This window comes from Anolis sagrei, chromosome 5, assembly GCF_037176765.1.
Source record: "Anolis sagrei isolate rAnoSag1 chromosome 5, rAnoSag1.mat, whole genome shotgun sequence".
Taxonomy (NCBI): domain Eukaryota; kingdom Metazoa; phylum Chordata; class Lepidosauria; order Squamata; family Dactyloidae; genus Anolis; species Anolis sagrei.
The window spans coordinates 55,067,632-55,086,756 of NC_090025.1; the positions used below are offsets into that span (position 1 = coordinate 55,067,632).

At 37.4% G+C, this 19,125-nt stretch overlaps 1 protein-coding gene across 4 annotated transcripts in view; it reads right to left on the reverse strand.

Moving 5' to 3' along the window:
* Positions 1-1,581: 1,581 nt before the first annotated feature.
* Positions 1,582-19,125, reverse strand: part of FSTL5 (follistatin like 5) — a 445,346-nt gene continuing 427,802 nt past the window's right edge. For all 4 annotated transcript variants that reach the window (XM_060778765.2, XM_060778762.2, XM_067468703.1 and 1 more), the window contains one exon: positions 1,582-4,312. In XM_060778765.2, the coding sequence (XP_060634748.2) occupies positions 3,610-4,312 (703 nt within the window). In that variant the 3' untranslated portion in view covers positions 1,582-3,609. The remainder of the gene's footprint in view (positions 4,313-19,125) is intronic.

Consider the following 19,125-nt stretch of genomic DNA (forward strand, 5'->3'; position numbering starts at 1 on the left):
TGGGGAAACTTCAGGGCTCTTCCACTCAGGCCACTCCTGACCAAGGGACTCTTCCACTCCAGGCCTGCCTCGGCTGTCAATGCTGAGGAGGAGGAGGCAGTGACGCTCCCTCAGGTTCCAATTGGCTCCTGCTGCTGGGCTTCAGCCAGACAGCGGGCTTCAGGCTGTTAGGAATAATGGGAGAGGAAATCCAAAACACCTGGAGGGGTCAAAGTTTGCCCAGGACTGCATTAGATGCAGCCATGCCACAGTTTAATTTTATGGGATTCTGGGGTTTGTAGTATGGCACTCTTTGGCAAAGGAGGCTAAAAAACCATGCAAAATTACAGCTCTCAGGATTATGTAACATTGAGGCAAAGCAGTTGGAAGTGGTTCCTCGATAAGATCTGCCTGATCCACCTGGAGGGAGGGAGGCAGGAGAGGGAGTGAAGGAAGAAAGAAGGAAAGGAAGGAAGGAGGGAAGGAAGAGAGGAAGCCCAATCAACCTTTAGTGCCACTGATCTATAACCTGCCTGGCTAAACTCCCAGTTGCCAAACCTTGAGATTGAGGTGAAGGGGGGGGGGGGGGGTTGAGGAAAACTTGGTTTGAATGCAAACTCCGGAGCTCCAGCTAGTAATGCAGAAAAGGAGGAGGAGGAGCCTGCTGCTCAGCCCTTTTGGTGAATGCGCAGCAAGGCAGGGTGGGAAATGTAGTTTAACAACAGGGCCTTTTGCAATCTCTACCATTGGGGGCCTTCCCTTCACAAACTACAACAATGACTGTGCTTAGGCATGCCCATCTCATCCCTCCTTTGCATTGCCTGGGAGGGGAAGCAAAACTTTACAAAAGTTACCTAATGCTTGTGAAAATTAAAATAACCTTGGGAGAGTTCCAAACATTACGAAATATTTATGAATAAAAAGGGTAAGTGATTAAAATCGTAATTACACCTCTTACTTTTCCTGCATGGTTCAAAATTGATTCAAAAGACCAAATTCAATAGGTGTTAACAAATTTAAGGTTTTAACAAAGCGAAGCTAACCAACTCTAATGGTTAGTACACCCAAGGTTCATTTAAGAACATGGAGGAGAAGCAAAGAATGGGTAGAAGAGCTCAAAGAGACATCAATGAAAGAACAACAGGAAAAAAGGAACAGAAAGCGAAAGAACAGAATGGAAGCAAAGGAACAGAAATGAGAAGCTTTGAAAATGGTTGTGGGAAAGATGTCCAAATCCATTGGTGAAAATGTTGATATCCAGGATGCAGTGCTGTGATATCCTACCTGAATGCGTCCTCCAGTTAATTAGTCTTCTATACACAGTTTTCCAAACATTTGTGAATCCATGTGATAATATTACCATCTAGCTATGTTGATGAACTCCACCCAGTGTTCTGCTGCAATACACATTATGCCCACATCATCTTATAATCAAGTAAGTTAGGAAGCAGAATTTAAAAGATAGGTAAGTGTCTCCTGAAACAAAGAAGGCACCTTTCCCCATGTTTCTTTCTCACTCACGTTGACTTTTCCTTACAATCCTTTTTGGTGATGACAATATAAAAGATGATTTTGTTGGCATATTGACTGAAGGCGAGAGCATTTAAAATGTAAGGGGTTTATTTTCCTTTTATCAAGCATTTTCTACATACAGAACATCCACATGGCATAAGATAGAGAAGAAAATGTAGAAGTGATGGACTACTGGAAATCATTGAATAAGAGACAGTATACATGATTGTTGGATTTTATGTTTGTTTGTTTTTTTGCTTTTGCTCACAATGGGGAAATTGTTAAAAGGATTCATTGTCTAGAAATGTAAGTCTGGTCTTTTGTTCAACCAAATCTACCTGCCAGTTTCTTTATGCAAAAGAGAATTCTACTGTATTATAGTGCAGGATGCTAATTACATACAAGAAAATACAATGCTAGAAAATTTTAAATTTCTAAGCAGCTTTACACATTTGAGTAAACAAAGAGAAACATTTCTGATTGCACTGAATAAACAGAGATCAATTTCACAGCCTGCTTGAGTAAAAAAATCCAAAAAACAACAACCCAGGCTCTTTTCTTAATTATATAAGAGTAATAATTAAACCCACATTTTTAAAAATTGAAACTGAAGAAACTGTTTTACTACTTTCTTGGTTAAGTGCAGATACTTTTTTTCCTCATTCTAGTGGCTACACTGATTCTAAATTTTAGAACCCTTATTATTCCTAGGTAGATGTATGCAGAAGCAATGCCCAAAACTAAAGTGGTAGCTCATGAAAGAAAAGGAAACAATATGGAATGACAATACATTGAAATCTAATGGCAGAAGTGGGATAGAAAAGTTTACTGAGTTTTATCAAAAGTATTGACGAAAAGCAGGTATTTGACAAACAATGTATACATAAAGTTTGTACCTCTAGCAAAGTGATCCTAAACACATTTTCTTAGTGGTTAGTCTCATTGAGTTTAATAGGCTTTACTTCTATAAGGAGTTTAAGGGTCTGCCTATAGCTGTAGTTTTATTCCCCTTTGGAAATAAGAAGCATGTAACTCAAAAAGGATTTGTTTCTGAGTAGGTATGTATAGGATTGTGCTATTAATTTCCATCTTTGAAAGGTTGCAATCCTATATCCATTTACTTGGGAATAAGCCCCATTAAATTCTGAATAGAAATGTATAGGATTGCAGTGTAAATTCTATTGTTATACAGATTCTTTAAAAATGCACCTCTAGTAAGAAATTGTTCTTTTAAAAATAACAGTTTTTTTGCCAGTGTAAGTGAAGCTTGGTATTAGTTTGACAAAAAATGGTTTTTCCTAAGTAGAGACATATGCTGTTTCTTCTTAGTAGAACCGAGATTCCCTGTTGCAACTGTTTTACAGGTGGGGAAATAAACCATTGCCTAACACTGCTACAAAAAGAAGTGGCAAAGTTCTATGAGCAGTTAAGAGAATGTTAAAATCTGGCAATAAAAACTATATCCTCAAACTGTAGTAATAAAAAATGACAAGACAATATGCTGCAAATGTATTTTTCCTTTTGTCTTAAAACCATGCTTTACAACCTGATGGAGATGAAAAACTTGAGATATCAAAAGCTTCTTTTGAGCGGAAAAAGAAAGCCTGTAGCCACAATGGGAATACAATTACATATTTCTTAGGCTTCTCTTTCCTTATGAGACATTTCCCTTCAAGGCACAAAAACATTGAATAGTGGACAGGGCAGAATGTTTCTGTATAGGAAGCCTAAATTTATACACACTGTGTCATCTAAGTATTGAATAAATCTGATTACACCAATACGAATAATAACAACAATAGCATCATCATCATTATTCTTTTAAAAAGACTTCATTTTGACATGTGGCATGTTAGGGTATGTGGCATCATTTCCTCATATACTGAGGAAACTATTATAAATTTAGTTGGCAAATTTGTTCGAAGAGGTCATCATTACATAGAATGCTTATTCACAATTTCTGCATCTTTTATTTCATCAAAATTGCATCTTGGTCAACCACACCACAGAAAGGTCTAATATTTTTTTTAAAAAAAGAAAGAAAACAGTGACATTTTAGAGGATGACATTAAGTGCAATGTACTGTAAAACTATTCACTCAGCTGTTATCTAATATGGTTATGCTTCTCCAACCCAAATTACTGTGTTTCCTCTCTCAACTTCAGTGATTTCACAATTTAGCTTGTTCAGTCGTCCATCTAGTATAAACAAGGATTCCTTGGAAGGTGTCATCAGGTATTGACCAAAGAGACCGCTGCCTTCAATTAACCGGTTCTTACTGTTCCAAAGCCATTCATCTGGCTTGAGAGGTTCCTTAAGACTCTTCACCATCTTCACCTTGCCAGAGGACAATTCTACAAAAAGGACATCAGTTTGCATGGTAGAGCTACCAAAGACATTATATTGATGGGCTTCAGTAAATGATGCTTGAAAAGCTACATCAGATATGTGCAAGTTGGTGTGAATGTCAAAGGCATCCTGTATTTCTCCTCTAACTGTAATGGTCTGGACCTTCATGAGACCTTTCACGTCATCAATGCTGACTAAGTAGTGACCATCTGGAGAAATATATGGAGTTCCTGTGACATCCCCATTATATCCAATAACAGAGTCGGTGACACTGTCCACTATTAGCTGAGGCGGAACAGCTCCGGTAGTGTCAGGCTTACAGTTGATAAAGTAATATCCTCCACGATGTGTGTAAGCCAGAGATTTTGGAACACAATTGTAATCCCTCAAACCAATTGTCTTGATGTATGACATGGTTTCAAGATCAATCTTCTGGAGCAGAGGCTCGTCTTTGTGAAGAATAAATCCAAACCTATAAAGAAGAAGAAGAAAAAAATAAAGCAAAATAAGGATAGTGTCTAATATAAAATGAAGAATACAGTAGTTCCACAAAGGTCTTCATAGACTTTACATGTAAATATATATTTGTACATATATGGCATATAGTTCTAACATACTTGATAATATACCATACCAGTCTATATTTAATGGTAGACAGTAGTATGTTTGAGTAAATATATGTAGGAAAAAATATTTTATGAAGTATTATATCTCTAACGAGTTATTAAGACATTAATGTGATAGTTGTCTCTTCCTGCTCTCAAGTACGCATCTGATTGAATATTAATCCCCCTCAATTATTTATAAAACTTACAGCATCTCTGGAATTCAATTTAAGTAGAACAAAATATTTTAGAACCAATTATTAATTTTAATTACAACGTATTTCTTCTTGCAAATAGGAAAAAATATTACAGTTCTGAATGTGTATAAAACTTTAAGTAAAATAAAATTAAAAGCATTTTAAGATGTGGAGTTGTTGTACTTTTATAATGTTTATGCATTTTAATTATTCTGTAACCCACTCGAACTACAAGGAGAGGTGGGTAAGAAATAAAATAATTATTATAATTATTATAATTAAACGACTTGCTTAAAATAAAGGGGATGAACAGCTTCACTGAAACTTCAGCTGTGTAGTTCATATATATTTTGCTCACTTCATTACAATCTCAGATTCTTTTGTCCCATGAACACCAAATTAATTCAATGTCTACTAATAATTTTAAAATAATTATTCCTGTCCTCATTTTAATTCAGATGAAATTAACACCAGAAGGCTTTAGGATTACCCTCAACTGCTAAGGTCATATTTATGTATTTTTGAAGTATCCTTATGCCTAACACATAGCAATCCCTCTAGGAAATTAAAGATATGGAGGTTTTCCATTGACATTGCACATGGCTGACTTGTGCACACACAATTTCAAGGCTACTGGTAATCACTGTGGGAGGCTTACAAGGCTCTCTGTACAAATTAACAGACAGCCACACTGAATCACTTTGACAGTGGAAACATCTAGGTAAGAAAGAGCTGTTTCAGAAGTCCATTATATAGGTGGCTAGATATATTCCTCCAAGATTTTAATCAACATGCACAACATGAAATATAACCTTCAGGTTAGTGTATTGGCATTTATATTGTTTCACAAAGAATGTGTGTGTATGTTCCCTCAGTGCTTTGACTGTGTATTTCTGCATGATGGCCACTAATTTTTGACCGATGGTCATCCATCTTCCATTTGAAAACCCACAGGGGTGGAGAGTCCAACACTCTTTGAGGCAGCATATTCCACTTATGGCAACCCCAGAAATTTCATTGGGTTTTCTCAGGCAAGTAATGCAGAGGTGACTTAAGCACTTCTTTCCTATAAAATATAGTCCACATCATCTGGTATTGGTTGGCAGCCTCCCATCTAAGTATTAACTGGGCTTACCTTGTTTAGCTTCCAAGAACAAGCAAGATTTAATACCTTTAGTGTATTTAGACCTTCCTCAAAATAATGTCAGTTAGATTCTTTCACAAAACAAGTGTTCAGCCATTTCAAAAGTGTATAATTGTAATCTAATGTCTTCAGTGTTTCCTACAGTTACAGACCAGTGCTATTGCTTTTGAGTGCCAGATAAGTAGAGCTCACAGGCTTTTTTTAGCAGAATGTTTTAGGCCATGCACATGTATCTGTGTTGCCTCCTGACCTTTTGATCCTCAGTGTCAAACAGTATTGCTTTTTCTTACTACTATATCTGGAAACCTGAAAAAGTCCCACTGGATTAATAGGATTAACAATGAATCAGGACAGCAAGTTAGAACACATTACCTAAGGACATCCAGTCTTGTCTAAATTGCATTGTTGTACCAGATATATGTAACTATACAGCTCATGGTGGCAGGAAGAAAAAGGGAATGGTCTCCATAGTGGTGAAGGCATAGTTTTCAACATTTCAGAAATGAAAACTAAGTACCTCATAACATGGATGAGGTCCCGCGGGATGATTTGCCATCCTCTGTGGTGAATCGGCGTGGTCGTGGGACAATCCCCACAACCCACCTCATCTGTAGCTAATGCTTCTCCATCCCACGTAGGGAAGCATTGTAATCCCCGCCCCCGGGCAGTAGCCCTGTTGTTTATGGAACATGGAAAGCCTCCCATGATCTGGGGGAAGTGTCCTGCCACTCTGCCAGGATGTTTCCTCCACAGAGCTTTGCCATGCATCGTGTGATGGGCAGCATGGGTCTCTGAGAAGGAAGTGCCCTGACAGTGTGGTAGAACACTAAATTCACCTCATGTGATGAGGTGGTAGGATACATGCAGCTAAGTAATATGTGGTAAAAAATAATGAGGAAGCTTAGGAGAGAATGCTTCTAGAACATGGCCACACAGCCTGAAAAACCTACCACAACCCAGTGATTCTGGCCATGAAAACCTTCAACAATACAATGAGAAAGTTTGCTTGTTGTGGAAACAAGGACACCTTTTCCCCATGATAGTTCATCCAGGAGTGAATTTTCAAACTGAGGAATAGATTTCTCTCACTTTCTGTTGCCTCACCCCCATTCTTAACTATGAGTCATTGGTAAGTTGGATATTTGTAACTCAGGGATTGCCTGTATTGCAAAAATTCGTTATTTAGTGCAGACATTTTTTATACTTTTTCCCCATCTTCACTTCAAAAAAGTACAATTACTAACATAGTGTTCCAACATGATTCTAGCTTACAATTGTTAGATTGAAATGCCTTTTGTTTCTATGACTTTGGCTGGAGGAGATTTGTTGCTCTATCTCAAAAACAATGCACTTAGATGAACACCAGAACATACTCATACACACACACAACACAGTATGCTGGAAATGCGAAGGGTCATTGAAAAATAAAATATAAAGAGGGCCAATTAAACTTATTCCTTATGTGATGGAATTCTATGCAATGGAATGTGACAAAATCTCAATTCACGATCTCCATCAAACTATTGTAGTAGCTTATGTGATCTTTTCCTATCTACTTCATAACATAAGAAGATTTGACAGTGCTAATCCAGCGAGGAAGCAAGGTGGTGACATTTCTCTAAGAGTTTATTACAAGGTTATGTGGACAAACATCAAACAGATTTAAAGCCAATAGGTTATCAGAACTCATTATCTCCCTTCTGTGAAAGCTGGCAGACAAAAATATATTTAAAAATATTGGCATATTTTTGGATGTGAGACTCTAGCTTTTGCCATTTATGATTCTGCTTAGAATTATTTTAATTGTAAAATGAAAAAATAACCAAAACTCTCACTCCCATAAGTCTCCTGGGATGAAGGACTAGGAGACTGTTTCCCTCTATGGGTTCCTGAATTATTTTGAATTAATAGATGGAACCTATAAGACTCTCATTAGAAATAGACTGTATGGCTAGTATCAGGGTTGATGGGAATCATAGCCTGCAACTTTTTTGAGAACATCACATTCCTGAAAACCGAGAGTTCATTTTTATAATAGCCTAAGTCTAGAAACTCCATCACAGGAATGGGAAACTGAATGCCAACTAACTATATGTCAATAAAAAGCTCTGCAGCCACTTACACTCACATTTTAGCCCACATTTTAGATAAAGAAATGCTTGTACTGTTTTGATAGATTGGGGACCCAGCAATAGGCTGTATAACATTCCCCAGAAACTGACCTTTAGTATTTCAGCTAGGTCATTAGTGAGCAAACAATCTTTCCACTGGCTGAAGTTCCAGCAACTTTTAAGATATATATTGATTCTTGCTCCTTCAGAGAAGGATATCCACTGTACAAAGGTGAATCTAAATTGCGCCCTTCATGGACAATCTTAAACTGTGCAGTCAGTGATTGAACTAAGAGAGGGTTCACTGTCCTTCACTGTTAACAGAACTCTATTGCAGTCAAAGCAAGTTAGTCTTGCCTGCTACTTTCATAAAGCACATCCATGCTCCAGGCTGCAATTGGGATACAAGGCTTTAAATTTTCAGAGCTGTTAATCTGGCACTTTTCATAAGCATTTAGTTTTTAAAGATTGGATGAAATTTCTTGTAGTCACTCATAATTGTGCCATAAAATTATGCCTTTAGCTTATGTACTGTAAGCCTGTTTTATGATGAGGCTTCTAGTAGAACAACAAGTGATACATGGGAGTGCCTTTAGTTTTTCTCTAGTGATTTATATGTAAGAACTGCCATGTTTAATGCAAACTTTCCTTTCATGTAGATTGATATACAGAGGCCTCCCACTGTTCATTAATCCCTGATTAATATTTATGAGACTCTTTAGCCTCATGACTCCCCTGTGCAATATTATAATCAATGTGGCTGGCTTGGAATCACCAATATGATTTTTTTCAAAGTGCATATAGGTCCTTCTTCACTATTAAAAAGAGCAAAATACAGAGATTCAAAACTTTGCAAAAATATTTTAACCATAGGCATTTGAATACCCAGAAATATGTATTATTGTTGGAAAAATTCCAATTAATTGGTTCAGTTTCTATTGTTCTTGCTAAACACCCATAAAATAGTAGGAAAGGACAGAACTGTCAATTGCTTTTCCATGGTCTTTCTCCCTTTCCCATACACCCATGGACATTGTTTTTTTTTTTTTTTTTTGGGTAAGGTGAATTCATAATATGCAGTTGTCTATTTTAAGAACTTGATAATTAAGAATGTATTTATTTATTTACAATATTTTTATCCTGCCCTTCTCAAGCCTGAAAGCGACTCCAGGGGGCTTACAGATTGGCAGCCATTTGATGCTATAAAAGTCCAAAATATACAGTTAAAACATTTAAAACATTATAAAATAATATAAAAACCATTAAAAACCCTTAAAAACATGCAGTAACCAATGTCTTCCTATAAATCTCTTGGTAAGTTTGCCCCCCTCCCCTACATTCTGATTCCTCTAAAGGTTCTTTCACAGTGGCATCTATGATAGATTAAGGGAAATTTAGTGGTTGTTGCTAAAATCACTATTGATGTTTTTGCATATGATTTACATGAAAAAGGTTTGTGTGATAGCTTTCACGGTCCTTCAAATTTAGCTCTCAACATATTCCATATAAAATGGATCTCCTGGCAATTCTCTGAAATATGCTGAATTTGCATAAACACATTTGGGATGTCAACGTAAGTCTAACTATCAAGTATTTTCAGTTCATAAATGTGCATTCTACAGAGAGAAAACAGAAAATGTTTGGAAGATACTCAAAATAGCAGATGGATCTGGTCCTAAATATTATTTTGTCCCATTAAATAACACACAATGCATGGTCAAACATGTTTATTTATATAGCACAATACACAAAAAGCCTTTTTAAAACAAATGGAAGGCCTGCGACCTGCTGTGAAAACCTTTGGGGATCAAATTTTTGTCTCAGCCATTTGATTTAGGCAAAATCCACCTGGCATTATTCATTTACCTCACTTACTGCCTCACAGCTTTCGAGTAAGGTAAAGGTAGTCCCCTGACATTAAGTCCAGTCATGTCTGACTCTGGGGTGTGGTGCTCATCTCCATTTCTAAGCCGAAGAGCCAGCATTGTCCGTAGACACCTCCAAGGTCATGTGGCCGGCATGACTGCATGGAGCACCGTTACCTTCCTGCTGGAGCGGTACCTATTGATCTACTCACATTTGCATGTTTTCGAACTGCTAGGTTGGCAGAAGCTAGGGCTGACAGCGGAAGCTCACGCCGCTCCCCGGAATCAAACCTGCGACCTTTCGATCAACAAGCTCAGCAGCTCAGTGCTTTAACCCACTGCGCCACCGGGGGCTCCCAGCTTTCGAGTAGGGTAGGCAAAATACTCCACATACAAAGTGAAAAAATCCCTATGTAACCAGCGCAATCAATTGAAGCCTACATTGAATTGGAGAAAGTTAGTGATCAAAGCATCAATGTATAGATAGAGATGAGGAGGGTATAACTAGTCTATGTAAAAATTGACCTGGCATGCAGAACATGCCTTAAATTTACCTACTTGCCTCCTTTCATTCCCATGACAGCAAGGTAGGATCTTCCTTTGCAGTTGTGCACACTAGCAGATCCAGAACTGTATTTGCAATGCTAACATAAAAATACATAGAATATATACCCATGTTTTATAGGCATTGCCTTAGTAATGTTTGAGTGTTATATTTGTGCTGGACCAATGTGTCAAAGCACTGAGCTGTAAAGACACAAAATTTCACAGTCAAATACCACTATTTGAAGCAGACTCTGCAGACTTTCCCCAAGAGAATGCCTGCTGCAATTGTCAGACAGTTTTTTGTCCCTTGAAAGAAAATAAACCTGGTGTTCTTGTATTCTGCACATCCAGAATAGGACCCCCATCTAGCTCTGTGTTCCTGATATTTAGATATGCTTCTGTCATTGCCAGTTTCCTTCTATAAAATAATACCTCAGTGGTGTTTTCACATAAAATGCTAAAGAAATAGCTTTTGAACTGAATGTCATATAGAAACTGAAGTGAAATACAACAGTGTTTAAGTGGTATTCACATTCAGAGTCTGCAGGAAAAATGAACAGAGCAGCTCAACGGGACACATTGATTATAACACTATAAATTGAAATGAAACAGATTTGAAGTAGATGAAGTGATTGGACCCTCCTGATAAAATTGATTAAAATATTTTGGATCTCCGAAGGCAAGACTGCTCACATTACAAGAAAGCAGTAAGTCAGGAATTATTAGCAAGCAGTAATATACGTGAAGTTGTAAATGTAAGACCTTGAGAGGTAGCATAAGCTAATCATTAGAGGCAACCTGGAGCCAGAATTTTTAACTTTGAAGCCTTGGTGCAAACTGTAGTTGAAATTTTCTTTTTGTCAAATGAATCAATTAAAACAATATTTTTATTCTTTTGGCAATCAAAGCAAGCCTATGTTGCCATTTTACCTCCAACACTTTGAAAGATGACTTCCAGCTACCGGGGCAGCCTTTGTTCCTGGAAGTGGGGGTGGGCAGGACCTGGAAGCACATGGTGGCTCCCAGTGGGCCCTTGTGGTTGTCTTGGGTCTCCCCAAGACAATTAAGGGACCTTGGAGAAGTGAGACCACGACAGATGCTTCTGGCCTTTAACCCACCATCCTCTCCCTATATCATTGTTCTGCTTTGACATAACATGAGTTGGGCTGTTGGCATAGGTCTTGAATCCAGAAGGACAGTCCAGGGGGTCATGGCTGAATACAGGATTTCCATGAGGGGCACCCAAGGTGGGGCATGCAGTTTGGTTGGGAACCACCTAAACAGGGGCGGACACAGTCAGTCAGAAACCTGGGGCCTGAGACAGGTTGTCACAGGGGTAGCTCAGCAGATTGTCTTGGTTATCATGACAGATAACTGTGTGTCAGAGCAGTTATGAAGCAATGGTGGCTGGCTGGCAGGCATGCCAAGGAAGGATCCAGACCTATTGGTGGGGGAGCAGCCCTTGTGACTTGTAAGCAAATAAAGTTATGATCTAAAATATGGTGTTTTCATATGCATGGGAAACACTTGCACTACTATGGAGGCCAGTGCACCTCCCCCAGTGACGCAATTAGGACTTAAAAGGCTTTTTTTAAAAAAGAAAAGAAAAAAGCTTTCCTATCTCATTACTTTTCTTCTGAAAAAAAATCAAATTATTTGCCAATAAATAACAGGTTCACTGACAGGTTCAAATATATGTAGTAGAACCTTTTAAAAATGGTTAGTGTTGGTCTATAGAAAACCAAAGAGCAAACATTTAAGAAAGAACTCTGTCCTTGCCTTTTATCCCACAACACACAAACTGTTTTCAAACTTCTCTTGGCCTTTAGAAGGGCTACCATTAATGACGCAGTGCTGCCTACTGTAGTTTACTTTCCTTTGATGTCCAAGGAAGCTAATTTTAGGGCACTTTCTGTTCCTCTGGGTGAATTCCTCTTGAACCTGACTCTGGACTCTCTCATTAGCTCATAATCTTCTCACAGCAATGCCTGGAAGCTGTCATGTCCATTAGTGGATAATACCACCTCCGCTTGGTTGCAAAAATGTCTCTGGTGGTAGCTATTGCAGTAAAGGCATCAGTGATAAAAGTTACACTAAAGTTCCCCAGAGGCTTTCACAATAGTGTACTTGTGGAGAGTATAAATCAAGACCATTTTTGCCCCACATTTCACAGGAGAGTTCCAAAAGATGTAAGGATGAACAGAGCATCGAAAAGATCAGACTTTTCTCAAAAATCCAACAGTAAGTGACCAAGAATTTTAACAGACTACAAAGAGCTGTTTTGAGCAACACTGGCAAGAGACTATCAATAACTTGCAGTTTTAGCAAAAAAATCAATTTTCAAAACTGGTACAGGGATTATGTGAACATTTTAAAGACATGTTCAAGACCGTGTGCTTAGGGCAAGACATTCGTTTGAAAAATAAATGAAACCAGTTTTTGTGCTCACATTTCTAGTCCTCTTCAAGAAAAGGAAGCCCATGGCCATAGTACCATAAACCAATTCTCCCAACATCTCTTTTTTTTCTCCAAGTGAGAAAGTGACTCTCACGTAATTGCTTACTTTCACTTCAGAATGGGAACTATTGACAACATTGAAAGTAAATGCAAAAATAAATAATTCAATCAATGGACTAGATTTCATGTCACTTTTTACACTATAGGACTTGATAAGGTGGTGGTTTATCAATGTACCTCAAGAAAGCTAGATATCTTATTTTTAATTTTTTCCCCTGGATTTAAAATGCTCAATAATAGTTGAGAAAACAAAGTGTTTCAAAATTTATGAAGGAACCCTCACCTATATGCTGCTTGAGAAACTCTGTGTTATGTTCTATATACATCTATGAGCCAAAGTGTTGTGTAATTAGGAGTTAAAGCTAACTGGCTCATTTTTAAAGGTTGTGTGAACAACAACAAGAAAGAACGAGAAATATATGGTGTTGTTCTTAACTTAAGTCATTTATTACAAGATCCTATGAATATTTACTCTGATATAAGCCCCTGATAGTTCAGTGGAGTTTACTTCCAATTATTTCTGTGATCCCACATACAGGGATATAATTATGGCTATGTTTACTAAAATTAACTAATTGCACTGGTACACAGAGGGCCCACTACTGAGTAAATGTGCAAAAGATTGGCTTCATGCTGTTCACTCAAAATCAATTTATTTGAAGCCACTGGAAAAAAGTTGCCTGGATTTTGTCTGGTGTAATCAGGTTGATGATTATACCAGTTCTATTATTCCTTTTCACCTCAATCCAAGGAAACTGTTTTGATTCTAAGCCTAAAGGAATGGATGAATCAAACAGAAGATCCAGAAATAAGAATTTGGATTGTGTGGATGAAGTTACATTCCCATGAACAGTGCCAGGTTAACCATTATGCTAAGATGTGCTTAAGTTCAAGGTCCTGTTGGCTGGGGGGAAATCTTCCTGCCACAATTTTAAAACTGATAGCGTTCTGTTTTGGAATGATTCAAGACATCATGTTAGAGCTGATAGTTTATGGGAGTGTGTCACAAAGCAGACATGCTAGATCTATTGGGCCTACTTCCTTCACGGCCCAAGTAAGGGGCTCCATAACCTAACTAGCACAAGACCATGCCCATAAAGACACAAGTTTTCAGTGTGGGTGAGTTTCTGAATTGGACCCTGAGTCTAGAAGTTCAGGTTTCTTCAAGTCGCAGGAATATGTTTGTATAATTAAAGTCATTATGCCATAGAATAAAACCATGCCAGTTAGAGTGGAATCAAAGTGTTATAATTAGATACTGTGGAGAGGCACATTGCTGTGACATTAACAGAAATTCTCTATCCCATGTTGAAATATATCACAACTACTGAGTTAGCAAATAAGAATGGTGTTTTCCTTTCCCCTTAATCAACTTCTAGTTGACACAAATGTTTATAGTGAGATAAAGAAATGGCATGACTGGATCCCACCCTTAATAATACTATGAATGCAAATCAGTCACTGAGTGAAAATAAATGTTGTAAAAGCAGTTTTAATTTAAAATGATTTTAAAATTAAGAAGATTAAAATCCCCATTTGATCATGCAATGCAATTTTCTCTCTATTTGATAAAGATTAAGAACAAGCTTTGGGTCTGATTATTCTCCAACTAATGTACATGCAAATGAGGTGATTCTATCAGATTTTTTTTTGAAAAGAGAAAAAGTGTGTGTGTGTGTGTGGGGGGGGGCTAGTCCCTTTGTGAAAGTTGTAAATCAACTTTTTAAATGAAAACTCAGTAACTACTTCAGGCATTTCTCAGTTCTTGAGAAAAAAAATTACCATAGCATCTTTGACTTTTAAAAACCAAGATAGTATGATTAATGGAATGTAACTAATAGGCTAGTGTGATAGTTTCTAAAGTTTCTAAAGCCATATTAAAATTCATAAAATCTGTACTTCCAAAGTGATTTGTAACACATGGATGTGGCCCATGCCTAAAATTTAAGAATTAAATCTTACCCAATCCTTTTTGTTTGTAGACCTTGGAAGGCTCCCTCTCAAAGTCAGCTTCATTTTCATGGCAAGCAAACAAAGCAAAGCCTAAAAGGTTCCCATTCCTCTGTAAATTAATAACCTCTCACAATTAGAAGAGGAAAAGGAGGGAGAAAGCAGTGTTCGCTGGGAAGAAGCGCAGAACTCTGGGAAATATAATTCGGGAAGGCAAGGAGGCCTATGGCAGAAAATACAAAAGGCCCGTCCCTAAACTACGTTTCCCAGAATATAGTTCTCAGCATCAGAAAGCCTCAATCAGGATGGGGGGGGGGGGGAGAGATTTGCCCCTCTGTAGCCAGCTAAAGGTAATATAAATTGGTTAATATTCTACACTATGATTTTTGTTCCTGGATTATAAATGTCATTTCCTAATTGGTTCTGTAGTTAAAAACATGGGGAAAGTTTATTAAACTACAAAAACTTTGTCTTTGCCAGAGGACATTGTGCTATAGCACATTTTGTTCTAGTATCTTGTAGAGTCTCCTCCAATTTAACATACTTTTTTGCACAAAAACAAAGTTTCTGGAGTATAACAACTATTTTCAAAATAAGTACTTCTCAAAACATGAAATAACACTTTCAAATTAGGAACATATTTATTATTATTATTATTATTATTATTATTATTATTATTATTATTATGAGGCTGGATTGCAATCTGTGATGAGTGCTTTCATTGTGCTTTTGCTGAAATAGCAGAAAGAAAGGGGTTGGACTGGATCGCTTTTGGAGTCCTATCCAACTCTATGATTCTATCATGTATATCATATAATATTATATAATAATATGACATTCAATGAGATAGCTTTTGTGGCTTTTTAAAAAGCAATTTTGTCATTTAAAAAAAAACTCCCTAAAATAAATAGATGTATAAATATTTCCAAGCATTGGAGGGAATGATCCCCTGTGATCTTGTGTCAATGTGTAGAAAATTCAAGGAGATAGCTCTTGTAGTTTTTTTATAATGTTGTTTATAAAAACTGAAATTTCCCCAAACATCCGTGGGTAAGTGAAACGTTCTGAAATTTGGTGGGCTTACATTATAACAATTTTCACCCCAACAGCTCTAAAAATGAGGGAGAAAAGAGCTCCTGAAGTTTCACCAATGGGCAATTACCTTCACGAAATAGTAACTAAATTTTGTTATTCTCATTAAAGTAACAAAATTTTCACTAATGATACATTAGAAACACTTTAGAAATGGAATGCCAGTGCCCCCAGTTTTGAAATGACTTTTGAAACATGTTTTTATGGATCGCACATGCCTAATAACTAATGCAAGCATACATAAAATTTACATTACACTAATTATTGTTTGAGTTTTTAGTAGTATATACATGGACAATAAAGTATTATATTACATTTCTGCACCACCACCAGAGTTAGTGATGTATCTGACATGTCTAAGATTAATTAGTTCAAACAGTAAGAAAAGCAAGATGCCTGCTGATTGATGTCTGCCTAACATGGGCAATGTGCTGCCTAGTGGGTGTGCAATCAGCCATGCCACAACTGACTGCACCTTCAAAGCTTCTCATACTGTATTATTATCTTGACACACAGCAGCATGCGGATTTTTCAGAAATAGAGAACTGAGGCAGGTGATGCATATATTGATTTGGAACAATGGGATCTAGTTCAGTGATGGTGCATAAATATCCCCATCACGTCACCGAGAAATCCTCAAAGACAATAATGTTGTATCATTTTTATTGCTTACCACTATTCCCAAAACTCAGCTAGCACTTAAAATTGGCAGCTGTGGGAACTGCCAATCCACTCTATTTCTGCTGGGCTGGAGGATGCTCCTTGATCAATTCACAGTAGGGATGTAAATCCTCACTTGGCTCAAAGATGAGACCCTATGACATATTTCTCCCCACCTGAAGACAGTGAGATATTTCCCGCTGCTTTCAGTGTATGTGCAAGGAAAGGATTTGGTAGAAATTTTGAAACTGTGCAACTCTACAGCTCTGCAAAATTGGGATAGTTCCTGTTTTAGTGTATGGCATTCAAAAACTAAAAAGAAGCACCAAATGGATCGTTTACATGTTTTAAAATAAAAAAAAACAGCCAGTTCTGTGCTTGTTGTGTATGTGTGACTTAATGCAAAATTTGGATAAGCCTAATACAAGAAAGAAAGCACTCCTTGCTTTGTGTTTCTGTTAGATGTCAGATTGTTTGCAAGGGCTAGCAATTTGGTTGCAGATTGTCTTAATATATGTTCAGACAATCTATGCCATTGGAAAAAAAGCATAGAAAAAGCATTCTAATCTCCATATCTTGACTCATGTAAAGATGGCGGGGAGTTTCCCAAGTGTCATCTGTCAATCCAGGAATAGATCTGTCCTGTTCTTTCAGGACTGAGATGCTAATTTCCACCTAAGAAGCACATTAGCCTATTAAAAGCAGCAACACATATTTCCTCTGGTAGCTATTCTTAGCAAAAACTGATGCTATTCTTAGCATAAACCTCCTCATTTACATGCAGATTAGCTGAAGAATAATCAGCCACAAGGAAGGCCAAGAAGTAAAATGTAAGGGAACAGCAGTTCTGCACAAATGATGCAAGACTGGTGCTATTTACTGACTTTTGGTTTCTAAGCATTGCTTAAACAATACCATATAGGATGTAAGATATTTATCCTATTTATAACTTCCTTGTAGAAATGACAAACATTAATGAGGTCCTTCCCTTTGTCCCTACCATAGTGTTTTATTGGACCATGACTTGTAGTTTTGATGTACTAGGATGTTTGCAATACCAGGGACAACGAACCATGTAATTCCATTTTTTTCTGGACCCTCTAACTTAGGGCCCTTCCACACAGCTGAATAAATTCCCACATTTTCTTCTTTGAACTGGAATATATGGCAGTGTGGACTCAGAAAACCCGGTTCAAAGCAGATAACGTGGGATTTTCTGCCTTGATATTCTGGGTCATATGGCTGTGTGGATGGGCCCTTAGTTGTGGTCTTCTCAGGCCTGTGCTTCAGTATTAGGAACGAAATGAAACTAAAGCTGCCACCTGAACCCACATAACTTTAATAGCAAGCACTGCCTACTTTGGATAGTGTTGTAGGACACTTTGTGCTTTGTCGTAGGAGAGGTTCCTTTTATTTGTTTAATTCTTTCTAAAGATCAGAATTCTGCAAGTAACACCCCTAGTTCCAATGCTCTCATACCTACTTTGCCCAACATCACTCATCAGTTCTGTTGGATTTTGGGGCTGCGTGGATGATGTGGCCAACACCCCTCTCTTTCCAACCAGTAAAGCTGTGAGGATGGAGGGGGGTTGAATGGGAGAAGAGGGGGAGGGGAAAATTAGTGGAAAAGGGATGGATACAAGTAGGGAACAAGGGTGATTACATATGATTTTTAAAACTCTCTCTCTCTCTCTCTCTATCTATCTATATATATATATATATATATAGTAGAAGTCACCTATGTTATTTTCCTCATAAGGATTGTCTGAACAAGTCGCCTATGTTTACTTCCTCATGAGGAAAAGTGGTTATGTTATACTCTACTCATTTGACCCAAATAAATAAACTAAAAAAATCACTACACTTGCATACTCCAACAGATTGATTTCCCTTATCTCCACGTGCCTGATGCCTCTACTAGTAAAGTAGAACTGGAACAAGATTTTTTATTATGGCAATAGAGATATAGTCATGACTCCATGGTGACTACAAATATGAATCCACTATGGATTCATATCCAATTGTATTCTTCCACAACAAGAAAGAAAATATACATCACATATAGACCTAAGATTAGACATTTTCTAAAAGGTGTCTATAGCAGATATACAAATCACAACAGATTTGTCAACTGAGAATACAGACTAAACTATTCTATGAATTTGCATCCTTGGAAATCTCTTTTTTTTTACAAAAATTAACATATGAATGATGTGTATCTTCATTATTTCACAAATGCCTATTTGCACTTCAAAAATGAGATAAAACACAAGGTTACAATCATGTGACACAATTAAGCCTAATACTATATTTTGCAAGAAAAATGCATAAATTTAACAGCTATATGCTGGGAACTAAAATTGCAGGCAAAAAAAAGAATTGAGAAAATGCAACCTTCATATACATTTCATGAACCCTGTTTTGAATGAGTATTGATAGTATGCAGTGCCACTCTTTGACAAGGTGAAAACACCAATGGGAATAATAGGGAAGCCTTCTTGCATCCTGACAACCATTTTTCGCTCTCTGTAAACATAGAATTTTCTCTTTCAAAGAGACTCATGATGAGTAGGATTTTATAAAGCTGGTTGCGGACTG